The 20,333-nt window shown below is 47.2% G+C and overlaps 1 protein-coding gene across 1 annotated transcript; it reads right to left on the bottom strand.

The window, feature by feature from the left end:
* Window positions 1-531: 531 nt before the first annotated feature.
* On the bottom strand, window positions 532-18,639 carry LOC133904424 (cell division cycle 5-like protein). The gene is made up of 4 exons (XM_062345930.1): window positions 18,234-18,639; window positions 3,441-5,165; window positions 2,135-2,416; window positions 532-1,635 (listed from the first exon to the last, which is right to left on the bottom strand). The coding sequence occupies exons 1-4, from the start codon at window positions 18,408-18,410 to the stop codon at window positions 865-867; spliced, it is 2,955 nt and encodes a 984-aa protein (XP_062201914.1). The 5' UTR covers window positions 18,411-18,639; the 3' UTR covers window positions 532-864.
* Window positions 18,640-20,333: the final 1,694 nt, after the last annotated feature.

Below are 20,333 nucleotides of genomic sequence, written 5' to 3'. Positions count from 1 at the left end.
AAATATTGAATCTCTCTACCAGGAACTTGGGGTTTACCGGTTCAGGCATATCTATTTTGAGGTTAACCGTTATACGACTTAGGCCCACTCACCTCCAGTGGCCATTCCTGTGGTCCAGTGCTGCCCAAATTTGCTTGTTGGTACTTCAGAAAAGGACATGAACTGGATGCATCTGGTGCACTTTTGGGCCCGCTGTCAGCGACACAGGCCTGCACCTTTTTGTCCTAGAAATATCTCCTGTGAGATATTTCTTGGTTGGGCCCCTACACAGGAAGGAGATATTTGTGCTTGGGGATGCAGGTATGGTCCAAAGAGATGAGCAAGCATTGCATACGACCAATAAGGCTATCCATTGCTTGTATGCCGAGAGCCTTATGCTTGGACACGGACCAAGGCTCCTGCGCTTTTTGGTACACAAGTGTTGTGTCGTGTGTCCCCTAGGCACCACATCAAGTATCAGTGGAACATCTTGAAAGGCTGGCCTCATGATACATAAATGTTAATATAAATATTTGCACGGATTTTTCTCTCTTGTCAAGTTCAATTTTTTTGATAGAAAATTGCAGATAGTAATTTCGAAATTGACAGGAACTCGAATACCAGAAGAGTATTGACAAAAATCAGTTCGTGCGCCAACAAGGGATGCATCAAGCAGCTAAAGAAAATGTTAGTCTCTACAACTTTGAACGTTCAATTTGCTTCTTCCAATGTTTCTTGCAACTTGGCCTGCCGTTTTTGGGAATGCATACAGATTGCACTGTTTGCATTTGACACTCGGTTTTCCCTCAGATAGGTCAGCTTCATTATCAAACACAGCCAACCTTCGACTGCTGCAAATGAAGTGCGCAGTCGTCAGACAATATTTCATTCAGGAACCGTACCATTCTCCTCAGTCGAGACAGCTTGATCTGAAGATGCGGTAGTATTTCCGTCATTTATACTGGTAGCAACAGTTGGAAGTTCATTCTTGCCATCTGCCTGACCACCAGCATCAACAGCAATGCTGCCATCGGTTTTATCCTGATCTTCTGATTTGCACGCATCAATCTTGTCACGAGTGCCATCTTCTGTGGTAGCGGTGTCACCAGTTTGAAGGTTTGAAGTAATCTGCTGAGGTGAAGCCTCATTATTATACCCTTCATTGTCTGGTGCTGGAGGAATAGGACCTACGAATTCCCCATCTACACTCCCATCCACATCCATGTGATTTTCATCGGTTTCTTTGCTTCCTGCAGCCCCTTCATCAGTAGCCCTATTCATCTGTTCTGCTTCCTCTTCAACATCATGATTTTTCCTTTCATTCTCTTCCTCCGCAGCACGATTATGTGCTGCCACTTCCTCTTCCCGAGCACGATTTTCTGCTTCTATCGCTTCCTGTACCTTGAGCTGCCTCTTGCACTCCTCGAGCTGTTCTTGAATCCCCTGGTAACCAGATAACAGATCACCATAATGGCTCTGGAGAGTCCGTTCTAATGCTTTCTGTTCATTTACTTCTTCAGTCAAATTTCGAACTCTATAGGAAGCAGCCATATGTTCCTGTTTCTGCAGCTCTTGGAAGCATTCAAGTTCTGTTGCTGCAGTGTCCATCTGCTTGAATGTATCTTGGACCTGTGACCACAGTTTTCCAGCCCGTGCCTGAAAAATCAAACAGCAAGCGAGTATAACATCAGCATTTAAACAGGGTATCAAAATCAAGATATAAGATATGATCAGTATTCTGAGCAATTTTGTTTCAATAGAATAAATTCAGTTTCAGGCAAAAGGTGAAACCTGAGTATTTTTAGAACATGGAAAGTGAGAACTGAGAAGCCATCACTAAAGATAAGTATCCCTTTATGCATATGCATTGTATTTATTTGACTACAATTCAACAAATGGGACAGTACTCTATCATATCACTAAACATAAGCAGCCCAGTAGTCTATCATATTAAGGGGTGGCTTCCACAGAGTGCATTATTTGACTACATTCCAGTAAATGGGACAGATGAAAGAGAAGCATACATAAACCGAATAAAGAAAAGTGCTTGAACAAAGCCATGCTATATGACACTTGAACAAAGCCATGTTTTTTTCCAGTTAATATAGATGATCTTGAATGCAGATGATGCACCATGCCAAGTTGGCAAGTTTACCTGATGTCCTTGTGTCAGAAGCTTAATCTTCTGCTCAAGCCGAGAAGCCTTTTTAGCTTCATCATCCATTCGCTTCTTTACAACTTCAAACTCATTTTGCAAAGCAGAAATCTTATCAACATTTCCAGCAACACTGGCTAAACCATAGCTGTTGTTAGTAGGAAAAAACATAAGGTCCTCTTGGCATGCATCGTGTGCTTTTACAAAGTCCTCAAAAGATTCATTTTCATGTCCCATGGCCACTCGAATATATTGAATCTCCTGTTCAACCATAGAATTAGCCTGCCAAAAAAACAAAATGAGGTCGTTTGAACAACTGATTATTACATAACTGCAAAAAGAATAGAGAACTGTTCATAGAATAATAGAAAAATGACTAAAGTGAAGGAACAAACAAAAGTACAGAACATATGATGCCAATATTAGTACAGAACTTTTCTGGGGAGAAAAGTAATTTCCTTTAGCAATATCAGACCCAGCATTTGGTCAAGAAACGGACATGCTGTATTCTGCAACATGGTATGCTGAACACAGAGTAATCCCCTCGCGGTCAATGAATACAGTAAAAATATTATGGCAAGTAGATTAATGTATAGTGATCACTATATTTGTTTAGGTAGTCGTTGAAATGTCCAATGTAGTGTTCTTGACATGAGTTTCGATATGTCAATACATGTATATGTATGAGTTTCATGAAAACTAGAACACACAGCTCAAACTAGACCAATAATATTGTAAAGATAGTAAGATACCAGTGTTCTCTAGTGTCCAAAGCTAAAAGGAGTAGCGACAAGTTTAACTCGAACATCACTTGTTGATGACAATTGCAATCATCTACACTCCAAAAGAAAAATGTATTGTACAATCCATGTCCAAAAATGCATGTTCAAATTTAATGTTTCAAACTTTAAAAAAGAGTTTCTGTTAGCTAGGTCCTCGCGCCATAGAGGTTCTTTCTCAAGAAAATCTATGCATGTATTGCCTTTGAATGAAAATGAGAAGCATGTTCTCATCACTCATTGTGTATGCCAGTTGACCTCAGTCCAACTGACTCAATGTGATTGGTAATTCACAAACCTTGACAATCAGAAGCAAGGTGGTATACAGTACAGGAATAATTAGAACTGCTGCTCTAATACGAGTACTCCACGTTACATTATCATGTCATTCAGTGAGGTACAGACAATGATGTGCCCGAAGGGTCTCTTCAAATTACTATTGGTCCACCTAATATTATATTCATGAAACTATACATATTGGCTCATCATAAATACCAATATAATAGGAGGGAGGAAAAGAAATGCACCTCTTTTAGTTCATCTTCATCAAAATCTTCAATTTCAGGGACAAGAGCTTCCCCATTTTGCTTACGCTTGCTCCCTTTCTTTTTCTCTTTTTGAGTTTTTTCATCGAGAGGATACTTTGCATTATCGTGCTCAAGAAGCCTAAGGAGCTCCTCATTTATTAGTTCATCAGCTTGTTCAAGTGATGTAGGAGGCACAAAGGTGCTTCTGCTTCGGCTTTCTCCACTTCTAATAAGAGATTGCCGGAGGATATCTACTGAAAGGGCAGGTGGCCTAGGCAGACTTCTCTGCAACACTTTGGATCTCTTTCTGAGCAACGCCTCCTGCCTAACTTGTTCCTCCGCCCTTTCTCGTGCCAGCCTGTCTGACATGTCCTCTTCAATTTTCTCTTCAGCTTCTTCCTTCTCATCCTCTGTAATAGGTGGCATGACTATCTGGTACTCATTTTTTGGCTGTGGAATAGAAGTAAAACCAGATCGCAGGCTTCTTCTCAGTTCAGCTTGCCTACGAAGCTCAAGTTTAGCGCTGTCCTGCATTTCCACCTCTTCATTTATGCGAAGCTCATCTCGATAAGGAGTTCCTTTCGGAGTTACTCCAAAGCTATGTCCATCTCTGGAGGGTGTCATACCAATTCTTGGGGTAACACCAGGTCCAGGGCTTGCCAAAGGTGTTGCCATGGGGTTTGGAGTTTGTATCTCCTTCTTACGTGGTGTAACACCGGAGAAATCTGATGGATGAAGATCTGGGTTGTCCCCTCCTAAAAGAGGTGTTTGTGATTCTCTCAGACGTGCAAGATTTTCTGCCTCCATCATAATAGCATCACCCTTCCCAGCTGGAGTTCGTTGCGGAGTTCGCAATGGTGTCATACCAAGCCTTGGAGTCTGAGAATAGCTGGCAAGCAAAGTTCTTGTGGCGGCACTTCCTTCGCCAAGCTCCTCAGCTAAAGCAGGATCACCAGCATTACCCATCTTTGCTATCTCCTCCAATTCATGATCAGAAATTTGGGGAGGCGGAAGCATTAGTTTGGATCTTTTTGTGACAGCTTCTGGGTCATTGAGTTTATTCGCTTGCATTATAGCTGCAGGGGCATCCTGTCTCTGCATAATCTTGTTCCTGGCAATGTCTTGCTTTCTTAATTGTGCCTCTACATCTGCTCTTCTCTTCCCTTCAAGCTCCTCAATGGTTGTTGGAAACTGTACATGCTCAAGTGGCCTGTCTTCGCCAACCGTATCATAAAAACCTGGAGGTGGTCTCTTTTCGAAAGGGATCTCTGCATTGTAGTCAATCCCCTTTCTCTTTCTTTTCCTGTGCCGTGTATCAATACCGGCCGCCTTCAATTCTCTCCTTTTTTGTAGTGAGGCAAGCCGCCTGGCCTCTTCAAGTTGTTTCTCTCTTGCCTTCCGTTTTGCTTTTTTACCCCTAGTGTTAGCTAAGCGAGCCCTTGCCTCAGAAAGCATTTCCTTTTCATCTTCATCCATATCAACAGGATCAGGACGTGCAGGTTTTGACTCTGGGTTTGGATCAATCTCACCAGGTCGCAGCTTCCTAGGGTCATCATTAGCCTCATAATTTTCATCCTTCGCACATGCAGCATCTAGCAGCTTTTCATAGCGTTCAAGGCACTGAGATGGTGTTCGACCTACAATAGGTGCAATTGTCCTCCACTGAGTAGGCATGAGTTTAGCAAGATGCAGTAGCTTCTCATCCTCTTCCCTTGTCCACTCAGTCTGAAATTGATAGAGATGAGTTAGTACAATGAATGGAATGATAAAGTAATCATTTTTGTGACAAATGTCAGCAAACAAGACAGACCTCCCTATGCCATTATAGAGCAGATAACAAATTGAAAGAATCACTATTTTGAAGGTTAAAGGTTATTTAGACCATTCACTTCAATCGATTAGGCTGTATTGTTGTAAACAAGGTGAACTGAAAGAATAAAAGTTTATTTGGTTTTTTACTTTTTACCAAACTAACACTAGATGATAAAAGTTCATGTTAGACAGCTGCATAGTCTCATGCATAGGCGCATGGGCCATTGGCCCATTATGGCTAATTATAGATTGATTGCTATTATATTAGGCAAGGAGATCCCACGGTGGTTATGATTCTATAAACCAGCCCAGGGTCCTCCTTGCCTATATATGTACCCTGCCTATTGGCCTCCTAATTCATCCAGCAATTCTAGTGCCATACAATTGCTTTCATGGCATCAGACGCCTAGGTTTTCCTTCTTCCGCTGCCCTAGCCCGCGCGCCTCTCGGCTGCGCACCCCGCGCGCCTCCCGGCTGCGCACTCTTCCCCGCCCCCATGCCCAGTTCTGCCCCACCCGCCTCCTCTGCCGCCGATGCCGAGGCAGCCCTCGCGGCCAAGCGCACTCGCGCCGCCGCGGCCGAGCGCGCCCGTGCTGCCGAGGTCGAGCGCGCCCGCGCTGCTGCGGAACGCCGCCGCCAGCAGGAGGCTACCCGGGCCGCCGCTCTCCAGCGCGCCCAGGCCGCCGAGCAGGAGGCTGCGGTCGCGGCCCAGGAGCGCGATGCCGCCGCCGCCCGTGCTCGCGACGCCCTCGCGCGTGCCGCCCAGGAGCGGGAAGCGGCCGAGGCCGCCATCCCGGCAGACGACGACGCAGCCTCCTCGGCCGGCGCCGGTGGCGACGGTGGCTCCCCTCCGCCGCTTCTGGACGCTCTCCTGGCGCACGAGGCCGCCGCCATCGTCAACCTCCACGCCCAGGCCATCGGCGTCCATAACATCCGCGCTCTCGTCCCCGCCGTCCTCGACATGGAGTCCAACAACTACACCCGCTGGCGCCACCAGATGCTCCTGGTCCTTGGGAAATTCTCCCTCCGGCGCCATGTTCTTGCTGATGCCGCCGACCACACCTACCCCGACTGGGAACGCATGGACTGCGTCGTCATGACGTGGCTCCTCGGCACAATCTCTCCCGATCTCGAGGAGATCGTTCGGGACGACCATGCCACCGCCACTGCCCGCTCCGTCTGGCTCGCCCTGGAGCACCAGTTCCTCGGCAACCGCGAGCAGCGCGCGCTCTACCTCGACGCCGCCTTCCGCAACTTCGTCCAGGGCGATCTCTCCATCACCGACTACTGCCGCAAGTTCAAGTCCATGGCTGATGCCCTGGGCGACTTGGGCGAGGTCGTCACTGATCGTACGCTCGTCCTCAACATCATTCGCGGCCTCAACGAGCGCTTCGCCTCCATCGGCATGCACCTTCAGCGTGGGCGCCCGTTCCCCACCTTCCTGGAAGCCCGGAACGATCTGCTGCTTGAAGAACTCAACATGGCTCATCGCTCGGCGCCTTCCCCGACCGCCCTGATTGCCTCCGGCACTGGCGGCACTGCTCGTCAGCCCCCCAGCGCCTCTCCTGGAAAAGGCGGCCACTCCAGGAACTCTGGCAAAGGCGACAAGCGCGGCACGCGCGGCGGTGGCAAGGGCAAGGGGCGGCAGTCTGGCACGCCCGCCCCTGGTCCAGCTCCTCCCGCGCCGAACCAGCAGCATCCTGCGCAGGCTCCGCCAGGCGGTCCATGGCTCAGCTTCTACAAGCCCTGGTCCGGTTCCATCAGCATGTGGCCTGGGAATCGTCCTCCCCTGGCTCCGCTGCCGGCTGCTCGTCCTCCTCTGCCGGCCCCTCCACCTCAGCCGCAGGCTTTCATCGCCGGTGCCCAGGGGCAGTGGGCTTCCCCCCCCCCCCCCGGGCTACTACTACCCCACGGCCGGCATGCCATCCTGGAACGCGCAGGAGCTGGCTTCCTCCTTCAACACCGTGTCGCTAACTCCGCCTCAGCAACACGACTGGATCTTCGACACCGGCGCCACCTCGCATATGACCTCCGATGCCGGTACTCTTTCCCACACCTCTTCCCAGCGGTATCCTGTTCCCTCTTCCATTGTTGTCGGCAACAGTGCTTTACTTCCCGTCACCTCCACTGGCATAGCTCATCTTCCCGGTTCATTATGTCTTAATAATGTCCTTGTTTCTCCGGGTCTTATTAAGAACCTAATTTCCGTACGTCAGTTCACTTCCGACAACAATTGTTCTATTGAATTTGACCCTGCTGGTTGTTCTGTGAAGGATCTGCATTCCAGGAGAGTGATCACCAGGTGCAATAGCTCCGGGCCGTTGTACCCTCTTCGTCCCTCTGGCGCGTCACCTCTTCCTTCTGCACACCTCGCCACCACCGCTGAGTCCACTCTATGGCATCGTCGTCTCGGTCATCCTGGACTTGAGACCCTATCCAAACTTCTGGCTTGTAATAAAGAAATCAGAAATTCTATATGTCATGCTTGTCAGCTCGGGCGTCATGTTCGTCTTCCTTTTCCTATGTCAGCATCACGTGCTTCACATAGTTTTGACCTCATACACTGTGATTTATGGACCTCGCCAGTCCCTAGTGTCTCGGGTTTCAAATATTATTTGGTCATTCTCGATGATTACTCACACTATATGTGGACGTTCCCTTTACGCCTCAAGTCTGACACCTTTTTAACTCTCTCTAATTTCTTTGCTCTTGTTTCCACCCAGTTTGGCCGCACCATCAAGTCTGTCCAATGCGACAACGGGCGCGAGTTTGACAACTCTAGCGCCCGCACCTTCTTCCTAACCCACGGCACTCACCTCCGGATGTCGTGCCCTCACACCTCTGCTCAGAATGGGAAGGCTGAGCGCGCCATCCGCTCTCTTAACAATGTGGTTCGGTCCCTCCTCTTCCAAGCCTGTCTTCCACCTCGGTATTGGGTCGAGGCACTGAACACCGCCACCATTCTACTCAACATCTTACCAACCAAAACGCTGCGCTCTCGTACGCCTCATGAAGCCTTGCTAGGCTCCCCGCCCGCGTATGACCATCTGCGCGTCTTCGGTTGTCGATGTTATCCCAACTTGTCCGCCACCGCTACCCACAAACTTGCTCCGCGCTCCACTTCATGTGTCTTCCTTGGCTACTCTGCTCATCATAAAGGCTACCGCTGTTTAGACACCGACTCCAACAAGATCATCATCTCTCGCCATGTGATCTTTGACGAGTCCTCCTTCCCTTTTGCCGAGCAGCCAGACACCCCATCCACCGCGGACTTCGAGTTTTTGGACACCTTTACTAATCCCGTTTCGGTGCCCATAGGCCCGACACGGTCCCTTTTGCCTGCAGGATCACCATCACCCACTCCTCTGCCCGCACTGCCATATGAGGATGGGTCTCCAGCAGGCGCCTCACCCGCACTGCCGCGTGCGGCAGTGTCCACCGGTGCCCCCCTGCCTGCTCCGGCCTCGACGTCTCCAGCACCCCCGGCGTCCCCTGCACAGCCACGTGCGGCTGTTTCGGCGTCCTCCGCACTGCCCCGTGCGACTGCCCCGGCGTCCCCTGCGCCTCCCCGCGCGGCAAGCTACCGCCGCCGGCTCGAGTCATCACTCAGGTGTACAGCCGGCGCCCTCGCCAAGCTACGTCTCCAGCGCCTCCAGCCGCCCCTGCGCCCCTTCCAAAGGGTGCGGTTGCCATTCCCCCCGTGGTCAATCAACACTCCATGACCACCAGGGCGAAACATGGCTTCCGGCTACCTGCTGCGTACAACACCGCGCTGCTGTCTCCCGTTCCGAGGACATATCGGGCTGCTCTTGCCGACCCGAACTGGCGTGCTGCCATGCTGGATGAGCATGCTGCCCTTCTCCAGAACAACACTTGGGACCTTGTTCCGCGCCCCCCTGGCGCGAATATAGTGACTGGCAAGTGGATCTTCAAGCACAAATTTCAGGCTGATGGTTCACTGGAACGCTACAAAGCTCGCTGGGTCCTTCGCGGCTTCACACAGCGTCCAGGAATTGATTTTTCAGATACCTTCAGCCCCGTCGTCAAACCAGCTACCGTGCGGACTGTGCTCTCGCTGGCCCTCTCCCGCAACTGGCCTATTCGACAGCTTGATGTGAAGAATGCCTTCCTCCATGGCAACCTCGGTGAGACAGTTTACTGCATGCAGCCCTCCGGGTTTGAGGATTCCTCTCATCCCGATTACGTCTGCCGTCTGAACCGTTCCCTCTACGGTCTCAAGTAGGCGCCTCGAGCATGGTACAGCCGTTTTGCAGCTTACTTGGTGTCCCTCGGGTTCGTGAAAGCCAAGTCTGACACCTCGCTCTTCGTGTTCCGTCGTGGTGCTGAGCTCATCTACCTGCTCCTCTATGTGGATGACATCGTCCTCACAGCTTCTTCGACCACACTCCTCCATCGCACCATCACTGCTCTGCAGCAGGAATTTTCGATGAAGGACTTGGGTGATCTCCATCACTTCCTCGGGATGCAGGTTCAGCGGCGGCCTGATGGCCTTTTTCTCTCGCAGCGCCAGTATATGCAAGAGATTCTAGACCGCGCGGGAATGGCTGAGTGTAAGCCCTGCTCCACCCCGGTGGACACCTGTTCCAAGGTTTCAGCGCAGGATGGCACCCCCGTCAGTGACGCCACAGATTTCCGAAGCTTGGCTGGTGCTCTTCAGTATCTCACCTTCACACGTCCGGACATCTCATACGCCGTCCAGCAGGTCTGCCTTCACATGCACGATCCTCGGGAGCCTCACCTTGCCGCTTTGAAGCGTATCCTGCGGTACATTCGTGGCACTCTTCACCTTGGACTGCTTCTTCGACCTTCAGCACAGTTCGATCTGGTGGTCTACTCCGACGCTGACTGGGCCGGCTGTCCCGACACCCGCAAGTCCACCTCGGGCTATGCCGTGTTCCTCGGGGATAGCCTCGTCTCCTGGTCCTCCAAGCGCCAGAACACTGTCTCCAGGTCCAGCGCCGAAGCTGAGTACCGTGGTGTGGCTAATGCCGTGGCTGAGGCATCCTGGCTGCGCCAACTCTTATGTGAGCACCACTCCCCACCCAGCAAGGCTACCTTGGTGTATTGCGACAACATCAGCGCCGTCTACATGTCATCCAACCCGGTTCAGCACCAACGCACCAAACATATTGAGATTGATCTTCACTTTGTTCGGGAGCGTGTCGCCATTGGTGCTGTCCGCGTTCTTCACGTGCCGACGTCATCCCAGTATGCCGACATCTTCACCAAGGGTCTGCCTTCGACGGTTTTCCAGGAATTCCGGTCCAGTCTGAACGTCTGTGGCAACGCTCCAACTGCGAGGGGGTGTTAGACAGCTGCATAGTCTCATGCATAGGCGCATGGGCCATTGGCCCATTATGGCTAATTATAGATTGATTGCTATTATATTAGGCAAGGAGATCCCACGGTGGTTATGATTCTATAAACCAGCCCAGGGTCCTCCTTGCCTATATATGTACCCTGCCTATTGGCCTCCTAATTCATCCAGCAATTCTAGTGCCATACAATTGCTTTCAGTTCAAATATAATATGATAGTGCTCACGAATTAGTAATCAAACACCTTTAGTATCACTAATTCATTTATATTTTATAGCCTACCAAGTATCAACAAAAGATTTAGGTCTCCTTTCAAAAAAACAAAAGACTTAGGTCCATATTTCAATCAAATGAAAGAAAAGGTGTTACCGGCTAACACCATACCTAAGCATGCATATAGTCATCATCAACAACGTGGGAAACACGGACACGCCATTGAACTACCGCACTCGCTAGGCGTACCGTGTCCGATACCGATACGGCATCGATACGTATCGGCCGAGTATCTAAGTATTTATGATTTAAAATAAAACTATTGAATTTTCGACACGCCTGGGACACACGAGTGACACGGCCTGGCCCATATTGGCCCATACGCGGTGTATGTATCGCCTTGGCCTGTACGTGAGTGATGCAACCCTAGAGCAGCTGCGCCCGCATCTGCAGCTCTGCTCTGCTGGCCACCGCCCGACGCCAGCCGCCAATCCATCTCGAGTGCTCGACTCCGACATACATGTGACGCATCTCAACGCTGGCAGATGAGTCCGGCCTTCGTGCTTGACTGCTTGTTCGTTTTTCTTCTTGTTCGATGCATCTCGACGCGGTCCGATTCTTGACTACTTGTTCTTGTTCCTTCTTCTTGTTAAGAATTGCATCTAGTGGCAGAAGTAATCAACCCGCAAGTACTGATTTTCAAAGTCTCGATGATAACACTTTGAAGACTATTTTGTGGTCTCATGTTGAGATGGTGGATAAGGGTGATGCGTCAGGGGGAAATGTGAAATGGAAATGCATGTACTGCAATCATGTTGCAACTACTAGCTACACTAGAGTGAAAGCACACTTGTTGAAAATCAGTAGTCAGGGGATTTGTCTGTCGTAAGGTGACAGTACCTATTTTAGCTCAGCTGCAAGCTGAAGTTGCGGGTGCCAAGGCAGAACTAGAAAGAAGAAAACCGAAGCAGGTGTCCTTGCCTATGTTACACGGATACGGATACGTGTATCAGTATTGGGCCGATACCGATACATGGATACGCCATTTTCCAAAAAAAACGATATGTAGATATGTTTTAGTATTTTTAAAAAATAATAATAAATCACAAATAACAACGAGAATAAACCACATATACGCCATCTTCTCACCGTCGGAAGGAACACAGAGCGTCCAACACCTAGATCCTACAAAATGGACCCTACTGCCAAGCCAATCAGGAGGGGAAAAGGGGGGAAAGGGGAGAGGGAGAAGGAGAACTCACCAACTGCAGGAGGCCCGAGGCGATGCAGTCGATCATGAGGCCCCTCACCAGGAACAACAGCAACTCCAGCTGCTCTGGCTGTGCCGGCAGCTCTGGCTGCTCTGGGTCATCGAGGAGGGCCTCGTAGGATCCATGGAGGCGGGTGGCGCCGATGCTTGCCCTTGAAACGGGGAGACGTGCGTCTTGCAGTGGCGTTGAGACGCTACGCGCGGTGGAGAAGAACGGGGAGGTGGTCGGCAACGAAATAAACAGGTGCGGTGGCGATGAGACCCTACGTGCGGTGGAGAACGTGGAGGTGGCCAGCGACGAAGAAGACAGGACGGTGAGGCACTACGCAGGATGGCTGGCCAATGGGGGAGGCGTGCGGCTGTGCGACTAGCGACTGGGCGGATAGAATTGATAGGGTAAGTATTAGGTCATGGACAGGCAGAGGTGGGCTGGGCCATATCGGAGACACGTATCCCAGACGCCCAGAAGTATCCGGCCTTATCTGAATTATTCATATTTATTTTTTTACGGCTACTCTATGGATACGTATCCGCCGCGTATCCAGGGCATATCCATATCGGACACCGCATCCAACACGGATACAACCCCTGGGTGGCGTATTCGTGTTTTGAACTCCTTGCCATGTTTTGCTAGTGCCAGTGTTAGTTCTGCACCTTCTGGTAGTGTTGCTTCATCAAGCATGGGCTGCTCAACTAGGAAGCGCAGGGGGGCATTTCACAATTAGAGAAAGCTTGGGCCATGGATATTTTAATGAGTTGGATGCTATAATTGCAAGAATGTTTTATTCCGCAAGTATGTGAACTTTAAACTCGGATTGATGTTTTTTTTTTCAATTTCATACAAATTAGCAGCTGCAACCAATTCAACTAATGTATCATTGTTTTGTTGTGTTTATTTTCATAGGCTTGTCTTTCAATGTGGCAAGAAATCCATACTATCAACAGTCATATACCTTTGCTGCAAATCATAGTATTGCTGGATACGTCCCTCCTGGATACAACAAATTGAGGACTACACTTCTTCAGAAGGTAAGAACTCACCTTACAGGCTTATTGGATACGATCAAGAGCAGATTTCAACGACTATGATTCCATCTTTGATAGATGGATCCTTGATCCATTGAACTGGTGGGTGAATCATGGACAATCCACTCCCTTGTTGCAGCATTTGGCTATCAAATTGGTTAAACAGCTGGTCTCTTCTTCTTGCTGTGAATGAAACCGGAGCACATACAACTTCATCCACAGTATGCGAAGAAACCAATTAACTCTTGAGTGCGCTGAAGATTTGGTTTACGTGCATAACAATCTTAGACTAATGTCAAGAAGGACGGCGACATATAAAACAAGGTCAGCAAGAATGTGGGATGTGGGAGATCAATTTGAGTCTTTGGCTGGTGTTGGTATTTTAGAGGTTGCTGCTTTTTCTCCTGATGAACCAGAGCTGGAGAGTGTATCTTTTGAAGATGGAGGGGTAGAAGCTGTGGATGTACAAGAACAAGAAGTCTAAGCTCGAGAGTCTAAGAGCCTTAGGCATGCAGCATTGCAGCATGCTACTATCTTTATATCTTAGTGTCTTAGACTCTTACTGTCTTCCATTTAAATAAGAACTTATTATTGTGCAACTTAATTTGAACTTGTGTGGTTGTGAGTTGTGACTTTGAACTTGTTGTTTTATGGACCTGGTTCTCTTTTATCAAGTGCTGAACTTCTGAATTGCTAGTTAAGTAGTTATTGCTCTATGTTGTAGATCAAGTGATCATGCTGATGCTATTTGTTTGGGCTTTGTCCAGGTGAATGAAGGACAAGAGGAACTATGAAGAATTGATGACTGAAGTGAAGAGGCGTGGCCCAATGGCTGCTCTTTACAGAATTAGAGGTACATTTTCCTTGTTGTTTGAACCTACAATTTTACATATAAATAAATATAAAAATATTATTAAATTATATAGCTGCACCGTGGTATCGGTTATTTTAGAAGATTGCCGCACCGCGGTGTCCGATACGTGTCATGTCCGAATCGGTGTAATATAGTCAACAACAACAACAACAACAAAGCCTTTGTCCCAAGCAAGTTGGGGTAGACTAAAGATGAAACACACAAGATCCAACTAAAAAGATGATGAGAAAACAATAATAATGATAAAGATACTAGTGATAGTAAAAAAAGTAATAACGGTACAAGTAGTCTGATGCATAAGTTATGGTTCTTGCATGTGAGTTGCTAACTTCCACGCGGTTCTATCCGTGGATAGTTCTTTAGGGATATTCCATTCCTTCAAGTCTCTCTTTACAGACTCTTCTCATGTTAGGTTTGATCGACCCCTACCTCTGTTCATATTATCAGCGCGCCTCAGTATCCCGCTATACACATGTGACTCCGGAGACTTCCATTGGAGATGTCCAAACCATTTCAACCGGTGTTAGATAAGCTTTTCTTCAATTGGCACTACCCCTACCCTATCATGTATATTATTATTTCAGATTCGATTATTTCTTCTATGGCCACAAATACATCGCAGCATACGCATCTTTGCTACACTTAACTGTTGAACATGCCGCCTTTTAGTTGGTCAACATTCGGCGTCATACAACATCACAGGTCAAATCGCCATCATGAAGAACTTACCTTTCAGCTTCTGTGGCACCCTCTTGTCACAGAGGATGCCAGAAGCTTAGCGTCATTTCATCCATCCGGCTTCGATTCTATGACTAACATCTTCATCGATATCACCATCCATCTGTAGCATCAATCCCAAATATTGAAACGTATCCTTTTTGGGAACCACCTCTCCACCGAGACTAACACTTTCTCCCTCATGCCTAGTATCACTGAAATCACACTTCATATACTCGACTTTTGTCCTACTAAATCTACAACCTTTCGATTCTAAAGTATATCTCCACAACTCCAATTTCCTATTAACCCCTATCCTACTCTCATCAACTAGCACCACATCGTCAACAAAGAGCATACACCAAGGGATATCTCCCTGAATGTCCCTAGTGACCTCATCCATCATCAAAGCAAATAAATAAGGGCTCAAAGCTGACCCTTAATGTAGTCCTATTTTAAGAGAGAAGTCATCGGTGACACCTTCACTTATCCGAACACTTATCACAACATTATTGTACATATCCTTGATTTGGGTAATGTACTTTGTTGGGACTTTGTGTTTTTTCCAAAGCCCACCACATGACACTTCTCGATATTTTGTCGTAAGCCTTCTCCAAGTCAATGAATACCATATGCATGTCCTTTGTTCCCTACATCTCTCCATAAGTTGCCTTATCAAGAAACCTGCTTCCATGGTCGATCTCCCAGGCATGAAACCAAATTGGTTTTTGGTAATGCCCGTCATTCTTCTTAGGCGATGCTCAATAACTCTCTCCCATAGCTTCATTGTATGGCTCATCAATTTAATTCCATGGTAATTAGTACAGCTTTGAATATCTCCCTTATTCTTGAAGAAAGAAATAGATGGATTGTATCTTAAATCTAGTTGTAAAATGATAAGCATATCATCAAGTAGAGTATGTTACAGGGAAAAGGTATAAACATTGGTCACTACAAGAAAATAAAAGTTGCATCAAATATAGCAACCTACGGACATACATACCACAATATCCTAATCGGAAACAAACAAAGGGCCTTTCTCTTTTACCTTTAAGCAGCACACTGTGCATAGTGAGTTAGCGACAAGAAAGATAAAATATATAAACAACAGTTCTTCTAAACTGCATAGTAAATTTCCTGTTATATCAATACGATGGTAAAAATGCTACCATCTTAGTTATTAGACAGCTTATCAACTGATAAATTGGAGCAAATATTCACCTCATCACTATTAAAGAATGAAAAGGTTCAATAGCTCCCCTCATTTACCAAGAAACTCTTGTAGATTCAAAAACCAACATTTGCCTAAAAAGCTGTAAAGGTAGCTACAGATAGGGACTGCAGCCAGGAGTAACCAGTCTTTCCCCTTGGTAACATCCAGAAATCTATGAACTATCAGATTTCCAGAACCTAACCGGTTCCGAACCAAGATAAATAGGGCTTTTTTCAAAACTAACTACAGCTTATGAATGGTCCATTAATGACTGCTCATGTTTTACCCTGTTCTTGCAGTTAAACATGTAAGTTTAGAGAAGGAGAAAATTAGAAATCAACAACAATCCCCTACTGTGTTTCCCTCAAAAAAAAAATCAACACAACAAAGCCTTTTAGTCCCAATCAAGTTGGGGTAGGCTAGAGACGAAACCCAACAAGAGCCACCAAAAAGAGGTTATAAAAGTAAAAACATATTAGTAGTAGTAATGATAGAAAATTCAGCACAGAATCAGCCAGTTTAGCTTGTTTCCTGCAGAGTTCAAACCTAAAAGCTATCTAGATGCACTTTGACACTGTTTAAAAAAATTCTGGACAGATTATAACAGGTAATCAGCACGGAACGACTACCGCTAAGACTATCTGGTCAGTGGTCACTGAGAACCTATCTGTAAAAATGCGCATGCAATTGAATCATCATAAATTCAGTAGCTAGATCAGTCGTTCCAGAAGTATACCACTTTGAATAACCAAGTTCGCTTAAAGAGTTGTCCTAATTCAGAAGAATTTCAGATAAAATAAGGTATCTTCCCAGTAGACCAAACTTGTAAGATCATAATCAACTTTATGAAGCTAGACCACATCCCGTTTAGTCATTCCTTACAACTAACATATCAAATTTCACTTCAAACAGCACAAAACTCCTCTTTTGGCAAAAGAATCCTTCAGGTGCTTCATCCAATGACAATTAATGATCACTAGGTTGTAAAAACTTTCATTCAGTTGAAATATATGTTGAAATGAATGTTCTCTACCTAGTAGAAATTATAAATGTGATTGGCTGACCCCATAGCATGTTAACATGGATAGTTATCAAGACAAGATCAAAAAATAAAACTTTGCTATCTGGTCCCAAAAAGGCACTGGTTTTGATAAACTACTAAAATAAACAGATCAATCTGCTCATAGTACTACCAACTTGCATATCAAGGTATTCAAGAGGAAAAGATTATCATTTTTAATCTGATTCTAAAAGTCTGACAGTTCAAATGCCAGTAAGAATAACATTGAGTCATCTAATCATAGAGATTGTCACCATACACACTACCAGTATACTGAAGTTCAAGGTCTCTAAAGCATGAATTTTTTATTGTGGTTTGATCGCATAGGAAAATCTTTTTTTTCCACCAAACAGAGGACAATCATCTAGAGGTCATTATTACAAAGGTTGAGAGGGTGTGCTGGTCAGACATAAGAGGAAAGGAAGATAAAAGGAAGAGTCCACTGGCTACTTTGCATCATAAAACTAAGTCGCTAAGAACTAGGTACAAGTATGTAACGAGTGTAACATTTCAGAGAAAAAGAATCATTTTTAGTGGCTTGTAGGCAGACAAAACTTGCTATGCTGCTGAAAATTTAATTTAAACAAACAAAAAGTGGTGTTACTTGTTACAACACCACACAAGAATTATTAATAATCACATCTCTACTAAGTTACAGAAGCATCAAATTACAGTTCCCTCACTAACAAAACAGTAGTTTTGTGACTCGTGATACAACATTACAATTTACAAACTCGCTTTGTACGCTAGACAGCATCCAATAACATTACCCTCTCATTGTGAGTTCTGCATCTCAGTGTAGCAGGATTCAAAAGAACATAAAGCCAGTGCTCTAAACACAGGCCTACTAGGCCACATACAAGGAAAGTAGGCTGCCAATTACCGTATAATCACCAGTTAGGCCGCATAATCATTATAAGGCGGGTGACTGGACGAATCCCAGTTATCGATTTTTAAAGCACAGCATAAAGCATCTATGATTTGGGAGAGAACAAAATCGTTAGATTTGTATCTCAGTTCACATCAATTCACACAGTTCCACATAATCGAACCACAGAAGAATCCAAGACTCCCATTTCTCCACAGCATATTCTGATTCCAATGCCACTACGAAATCCCTCAATTCCACAACACAGTTCGACAGACACAACAATTCTACCGCGGGACTCTCAGCCGAATGCCACCGGAAACTTCTACTGTGAATTCAGTAATAAAACGGAGACTCCAGAAGAGGCAACCGAGATTCAGACCCTCGGAACGGTTCGGTTACCTTCTTGATGGATGGGTCGAGCCACTCGTACCAGCGCGCCTTGCACTGCTTGGCGGACTTGCGGACGAGCAGGGAGGAGATGCGCGCCCACTGGTTCTTGCCGTACTTCATCACGGCCGCCTTGAGGATCTCGTCCTCCGTGTTCTTCCACACGCCACCCTTGATCATGATCCTCATCTTGCCTCCCCCTTCTTCTCCGCCCGCCCTCCTCGGCTAGTTTCTCCCTCCCCCGCGGAGGGGAGGGGACGGGACGGGTTGGTGCTCTCCGGTTTCTTCCGCCGAGCGTTCCGGCCTGGCGCGGTGGCCCTAGGGTTTCGCCGGGGAGCCGGGTTTTAGGGTTGGGTGAGGCGGCGGCGGTGGCAGCCGTTTGGGTTCGGGTATAGCCTGGTGGGTGCGACCGATGGAGCCGAACCCGCAGGGTCGAAGGATGGCAGTAAGTAAATATTTTAATAGGATTAGGATATTTCTTATTTACTGCTTACCTTTATGTTTATGAACGTAATTTGCTATCCGACTGTTAAACGGCAAGGATACGAATAAGGTATATTTATATCTGTGAAACTCGTTTACCCGTCTATATATATGGTAGGTGGACTCGACTTATCCTAACCCTAATGTTCCATGATTCCACCAGCGCTCCACCCCTACCCCGCCATCACTCGCTCACACACGGACGATTCCACCAGCGCTCCACCCCTCACCCCGCCGCCAGTCACTCACACACGGATGATTCCACCAGTGCTCCACCCCCACCTCGTCGCCACTCACTCACACACGGAGTCACGGACACCACCCCACACGCTCTCAGTCTCCCGCCCCGCACACTCCCGGCCTCCCGTGTCCCTACCTCCATTCGCCACTGCGTCGCCGTCCGCCTCGAGCCCCCGATCGCCACCATGCTACCCTTCTGCAGTCCCAACGTCGTCTGTCGCCCCCAGCGCTTGACCACCCCGACCACCACTGCATCACCCGTCCGTAGGCCCTAGCGCACGTCCAGTCGACCGCTAACGCGTCGCCCGCCCGAAGATCTCAAATCCCACCAGTCTCCCGCCCGCCCTACAAGCTCAGATCCCGCCGACCTAACGAGCTCAGATCCCGCCCGACAAGCTCAGATCACGCCTCTTCGTGCATAACAATGAATCCATCTGTGAGGAACCGTCCAAACAGTATTCTAATTAATCATCAGGAGGATCATTATTCATAATCCAACCTCGACGATTAACCAAAATCCTGTTCCGGTAGTCCCGACACGTGTTTTGTGCCTAAGAATCAAAACACATGCCTCCAACATAGTACATCATAACATAGCTTAATAAAGAGCAAGTAATAAACATTTATATTACAAAAATTAAGCATGCAACTGATTCCAACAATTTATAACAAAAACGAGTTAGGAGGAGACAAAAACCCCTCAACTCCTAACTATCCAAAGATCTACGCAGCGGAAAGAATAAACTAGACAACAAAAGAGAGTGGAGCCATATGCCCTTAGGCTCCACTCCAAAAGCTCGAGCTTCAGAGTAGGATGCACTACTCCTGCCCGCCACCCTGATCGGCAGGCACAAAGTAGCCGAACACCGCCCCTTCCTCAGCAGCCAAGGTACCTGCATCAACTTAAGGGCAACACCCTGAGTATGGAGGTACACGAAAGACTACAATATGGATATATAATATCCTGACTCCAAGGATTATGCATTGAGCTGTTAGCAAGAATATAAACATACGGTTAAGTTAATTAAAGCGGTAAGCAACCTAGACATATGTGTGAGCAACTAACTTAACCAATATATATAAAATTACCCTGCAACTACCAACTGATCATACGAAACTGTAACCACAATAGTATCAATGTATAACAAGTGCCATCTCGACCACCTCCCACATATCCCAACCACAAACCACATATCCGAACCATCATCCACAAGCGAGAACTCTACGACCGGGTGTAAATGAAACAATAACATGCTCATGACCGAGAGCGCAGCAGTTCAAACTATTTTTACACCCTGCAGGGGATACTTCTGGACCCACACGACACGAGGACCATACGGCTTGTGCCACCCGCTAAAGTGCACACAAGGGGGTACTCGTGACAACCTT

Source organism: Phragmites australis, chromosome 22 (assembly GCF_958298935.1).
Source record: "Phragmites australis chromosome 22, lpPhrAust1.1, whole genome shotgun sequence".
NCBI classification, from domain to species: domain Eukaryota; kingdom Viridiplantae; phylum Streptophyta; class Magnoliopsida; order Poales; family Poaceae; genus Phragmites; species Phragmites australis.
Note: the sequence above shows the minus strand (reverse complement) of the source record. Positions and strands in the feature narration are given on the sequence as shown.